This window comes from Corella eumyota, chromosome 5 (genome assembly GCF_963082875.1).
Source record: "Corella eumyota chromosome 5, kaCorEumy4.1, whole genome shotgun sequence".
In the NCBI taxonomy this organism is placed as follows: Eukaryota; Metazoa; Chordata; class Ascidiacea; order Phlebobranchia; family Corellidae; genus Corella; species Corella eumyota.
The window spans coordinates 2,484,374-2,489,917 of NC_137494.1; the positions used below are offsets into that span (position 1 = coordinate 2,484,374).

The 5,544-nt window shown below is 29.1% G+C and overlaps 1 protein-coding gene across 1 annotated transcript; it reads left to right on the forward strand.

Moving 5' to 3' along the window:
- The first annotated feature begins 1,138 nt into the window (after positions 1 to 1,138).
- On the forward strand, positions 1,139 to 5,221 carry LOC145752918 (uncharacterized). Its single transcript, XM_082569286.1, has 6 exons — positions 1,139 to 1,301; positions 2,070 to 2,238; positions 2,642 to 2,754; positions 3,587 to 3,780; positions 4,002 to 4,446; positions 4,772 to 5,221. The coding sequence occupies exons 1-6, from the start codon at positions 1,173 to 1,175 to the stop codon at positions 4,997 to 4,999; spliced, it is 1,278 nt and encodes a 425-aa protein (XP_082425412.1). The 5' UTR covers positions 1,139 to 1,172; the 3' UTR covers positions 5,000 to 5,221.
- The last annotated feature ends 323 nt before the right edge of the window (positions 5,222 to 5,544 follow it).

Here is a 5,544-nt window from a genome sequence, read left to right on the forward strand (position 1 = left end):
AAACAAACAGTTTTTACTTGATATTGATTTTGAAAGGCGTTTTAAAACAAACAAATATGACACATACTAAATATATCAGTTCAGAACACATCTTAACGTCTTTTAGAATCAGTTAAAATAATGATTCAAATTTTTGGTTATTATTTAGTAATTGCAGATAGAATAAATAAACATCAAAATAATAAATGCTTTAAAAAATATGTTAAACGATTTTAAAAATGCTGCCTAGGTCAAGATCGCAAGATTATGATGATGTTAAAGGGTGCCTAGTACACAAACTAAATGTTTTAAGCCCGTTGGCAATATACAGATTTCAAGTGAAAAAGTTTCTTGAAACTTAATAAAAATTTCCAACATTTTATTAAATATTCAAATTTGAAATACAAGTTCAACCAGCTATAAACGTTTTAACACTTTACTTTTTTAAATTGAGAATGTACGAATATCATCAACGTAATTTAATGTGCGCTGGCATATAAAAAAACTTGATTTTATTTAAGGATTAATAGTTTTTTATTTTAAAACATCGGAAAATTTTGGTTCATCATTGACCGCATTGTCTAACCAGTTTAACTGTAAAACATATTTAGTGTAAACTAAATGGGAAAATTGTGAAAGTCAAATGCAAGGACGTTCTCTATCCTAATCAAAGCTATGCAAAATGAAATCATCAAATACGGCATAAGACTATAAAAATATGAGCTAAAATGTTTATTGTTACTAAGGAAGTACACAAGCTTAATTTGCGCTAAGGCCAAGTTAGCAAGATCTTAAGTCAGAAGTTAATCTTCTAAAAAAGAAATTAAGTTGGCAGAATCATTCTTGCAAATTGTTGTACAGTTAACTTTTGTCGACAGAACTTTATTTTTGTTAAAATAAAAAAGTCCTCAGACTGGAGTTATAAGTAGCAATAACCAAAAGTACCAGTTGAACTACAATCATACGTTTTTGAAGCTTATAATTAATATTACAATTATACTGTAAATAAAACACATTACGTAAAAAAACTATTTTTAATGAAAAAAAATCCTATATAAGCGACCGTTTTTAGTTGGATATTTATAAACGTATTGTTAATTATTGAAAAGGTTTAAAAAAACTTAAAACTAAATTTTAAATTTTTTTTTGATATAGACTGTAAGAGTAAGTAAAGTTTCATCGTTTGCTTAAACATGTTGGGCCTGCAACTTTGTGCTTATATTATAATTGTATGGATCTCAATGGTTAATGCCGTCATCTCGACCATGAATGACCAAGAGAAAAAACAAATGTTGGATGCTCATAACAAGTACAGAGGCGAGGTAAATTGTAATAATAAAAATTTTTAAATTATGTTATCATCTTTTAAATTAAATTTCTTCAGGATGTGTTTAACAGTTTAAGGAAATTATTAAAAATAAGTCTGATTCGTTTAAATAGTGTAAACAAGTATATCAAAACCTTACCTATATATAGGTATAAATTTGTGCAAAAAAATTACTAAAAAACATTTACAGAATGAACAACTTTCAAATTTCAAAATATCTTACCAACTAAAAGGCATTATTTTAAGGTGTTATGAAAAACTAGGTTATAAACAACAACTTATTTTTGTTATGACTTCCACATCGGTAAATGACTTAGTTAACGATTTTGTCAATGTGAATTGAATAGAATGACGTTTTTCTGTCTAGCCTACACGGCTGGTCGTAAGCAAAAATAAATAACAAGCTGCAATTCAAATACAAAATGCAACTTCCTATTGTCAAGCCTATATTGCTTCCCGATTACGACATTTAAAACACATTACTATAAACAAGAAGTCGACCAATTGTTGCCCATTCGTATTGGTCAATTGCCGGTATATTGGTTAAAACTTAAAAAATTAAACATCAACGCAATGAGGTCAAACAACCATTTTTTATTTTATTAGATAACATTTTTAGTAACTTCCTAAAATAGTCGACGTTTGGTAACCTTTTTAAAACAAACACTGCAAACTTAAATTATATATTGGTATAAAAACCAGATAAAATACAACAACCAAGTGTTCATTAAATTAAAAGCTAATCATTTTTTGAATCTGATAGGTGCAACCAAATGCAGTCTCAATGTTGATGATGAACTGGAATGAAGATCTTGCAAATTATGCGCAAGAAAAGGCAGACAAATGTCTTTACAAACATGGGGAACGATTTATAGTTCCCACTTACGGAAAACTTGGCGAAAACCTGTTCATTACAAGCGGAAGGATGCCAGGTAGACCTAATGATTCAGTATTATATTCTTAGGCAAGAAGATCGAGTTACTATTTAACTTTAATAATTTAATACTGCTTTTGTACAATACGAATGCTACTTTAAAAAAAAAGTTATGTCACGGACCAAACATTTTTACTTCTTTTCACTTCAAACCATCAGTATCGACTTTCGAGGTATTGTTTACGTGTTTCCTCTGTTTATAATGGCTTACTCAATAAGCCTTACACATGTAAGCAGTGGAAATCAACCATCGACTTTATGTATTAAAGCCAAATGTTCTTACCACTACACTACATCGCCAATTTAGTATATATTTTGAATTTATTACAAATCCAATATTATACAAGTTTAACTTTCTTCATTTTTATGTAACTAAAAATCACATTAATAAATGTTTTTAGCGCCCGACCTCGGTATTGACCAATCGGTTAAGATGTGGGATGAAGAGAAGCATTTTTATAATTATTCAACAAATCTTTGTAACCCTGGAAAAGATTGCGGACATTATACTCAGGTTAATTTTTCTTAAGTGTAAAAAATATGTTATGGTTATTGAATCACGAAACGTTAAGTAAATTGTTCTGTCAATATGTTAAACCGCTGTTAAATGGAGCCATATAATTTATAATTAAAACATAAATCAGTTAAAAGGATTCATTGACGAAATACTTTCAAAACTTTATATATATTTTATATAATTATGCTTAATTTTTTAAGAATTATTTTTAGGAAATGCTTATTAGTAAAATTGAATCAAAACTGAACAAAAGTCTTATAAAAGTGACATTTATTGACGTTTCCTTAAATCTTTCATTTTTAATTAAATCATATTTTAATTTTTTTTTTAATTTTAATCACTTCCAAAAGTTACGTTTGTTAATTTTTGTGAAACATTTAACCAAACTTTTTTAAATATTATTTTCTCCTTTGTGACCCCTTGTAAGTTCGTTCAGATATCCGTTTGGCGGTTTAAAAATTAAAATACAGTATTTAAATAATTAAAGATAAGGTAATATTCAAATAAGGATTTCTCTGAATTTTAAAGACAAGACAACAGGTTATATGGCACATTTAAAAAATCCAAAGAAATTAAAGTTAATGTGAAGAAACATTAAAAACATTTTTGTTCGTTTAGCCAATAAAATAACAAAAGTTATTTGATAAAATGGGGACAGAAAAGTGTTTTTAAAAAAACTTACATGTAACTAATTCTTTTTTTATCTTGTTTGAGCAATAAGAGTGTTACTCATATTTACTATTTTTACACACAGCATTATTCACTTTACTTGGCAAACTCAGCGGATATTATTAACACGCAAAATAATTCAATCCGCAACTATATTCAGGTGGTTTGGCACGATTCCAATCTGGTAGGGTGTGGGATGAAGTACTGTACCGTTCCTGTTAAAGTTACCGAGACAAGAACTCTGTCGACGTCGACAATAATATTTTGCGAATATGCACCAACTGGAAACAAACAAGCGGCCTTCTTTTTTAACTTAAAGCCGGAAAGACCTTTTAAAAAAGGAACACCTTGCAGGTAAGTTTACTTGCAAAAGTAATTCACAAAACAACCTTACAGTAAATTTTTACCTTGCAAAATAAACCAACTATATTTAAGCTGTTTGGTTTACCTTTGACTGAAAGTGTTGCCTACGCAAAATCACATCATTTTTAATTGCTAATCAAATAATTTTAAATTGTGTGTTAAAGAGTGTTTTAAATTTTTTATCTGTAAAACAAAATAAAAATAATTTTTAGTTCTTGTTCTTCTGGTGCCAATATTTGTATCAACAACCTGTGTGCAACAAAAAAACAAGAAACAGCTCACAACAAAGCAAGTTCACAAACAACAAAACCAACAACAACAACTACCACAACAAAACCCACCACCACAACACTTACAACAAAATCTACCACCACAACAACAACCAAGAAGGAAGAACTGCCTGTAACCAAACCCGAGGATGCAAAAACAACCTCGACCAAAAAAGACGAGAACAAAAAAGACGACGACAGGAAAAAAGAGGATAAAGAGAAAGATATTGACCTCATCTCCACTCGGTCGTTTGAACCTAAGCACGAGAACCTAACTTGCAAGAGTTGCGCGGAAAATATGAACACGAAAGCTTGCTTGGAATCGAAAGAAGAAAAACTCTGTGAATCCGATACTAGTGTTTGTATAATCAGCGCATCTCTTACCACGGTAACTCGACTATTTATTATTTTAATGCAGTTTTAATTTTAGAAAAGGAAATGTCTTTACACAATGACTTTGTCATATTTTGGCGTATTAGTTTTTCTTCGTAGCACTGATAAATGTCGCGCTAATTAATTTGACAGCTACAGATATCTGTTCATAAAAAAACAAGCTATTAGTGAGAATTAAACTCAAAAAAATCATTATCAAGAGCTTTTAGTTGCTAAATATATTTTTATTTTCTCCTTTTTGACAAGGATGTCCATATTTTTCTATTTCTCCAATTAAATATCATTCCAGTACTAATTTACTTTATATATATATTTTACAGGCATTTGCTGGTTGTATGAAGGAATATGATTGTGACACCCGAAAAGAAATGTCAAATAGCTCAACTTTGGTCAAATGCTGTTACACTGATCTTTGTAACACATTCAACACTAGTTCTCTCAACACCGACTCTGGGACGCAACCTGGCGGCAACGCAAATATAAACCATTCGCCCAAAATTAACATGATTTTGGTGGTTTTGTATCTTACTTTATTTTTGTTCTTTTAAATCAATTTTTTTAAAAAAAAACGTGATCTACAATACTATATAAAATTTTTATTTGCAGTGATGTTGAAGGTAAAACTCTTAATTTGTAAACGTGTATAAAATTAATTTTCTTTAGAAGCAAATTACATGACTTAAGTTCAATCTTAAAAAGTTCAATTTCTCTGTAAATGTTTAGTTTCATTGTTTGTTTCGTTCGTGTTTTTATTTAATAAAAATGTAACTAACAATAAAATATCAGTATTTAAAATGCATTTCAATTAAAGTATTTACGAAAAAATTAACCTTTGCTTGGGATCGAAGCAAAGACCCCTTGTATAATAAATTTTTATTGATTTTTCCACATGAACAACCAAATTTAACAAGTAATGTATACTTAGAAGAAATCACAATGTTTTTTTATTTACCAAGCTACCTTAATTTCCGTGTTGGCTCAATCTAATTTAAATAATGTTTACACAAGCGTGTAACCTTACCAGAACAATACACTACATTTTAATTCAAGTAATTTAAGACGCAAAGGTGTTAATACAACATTATAGAGTCAT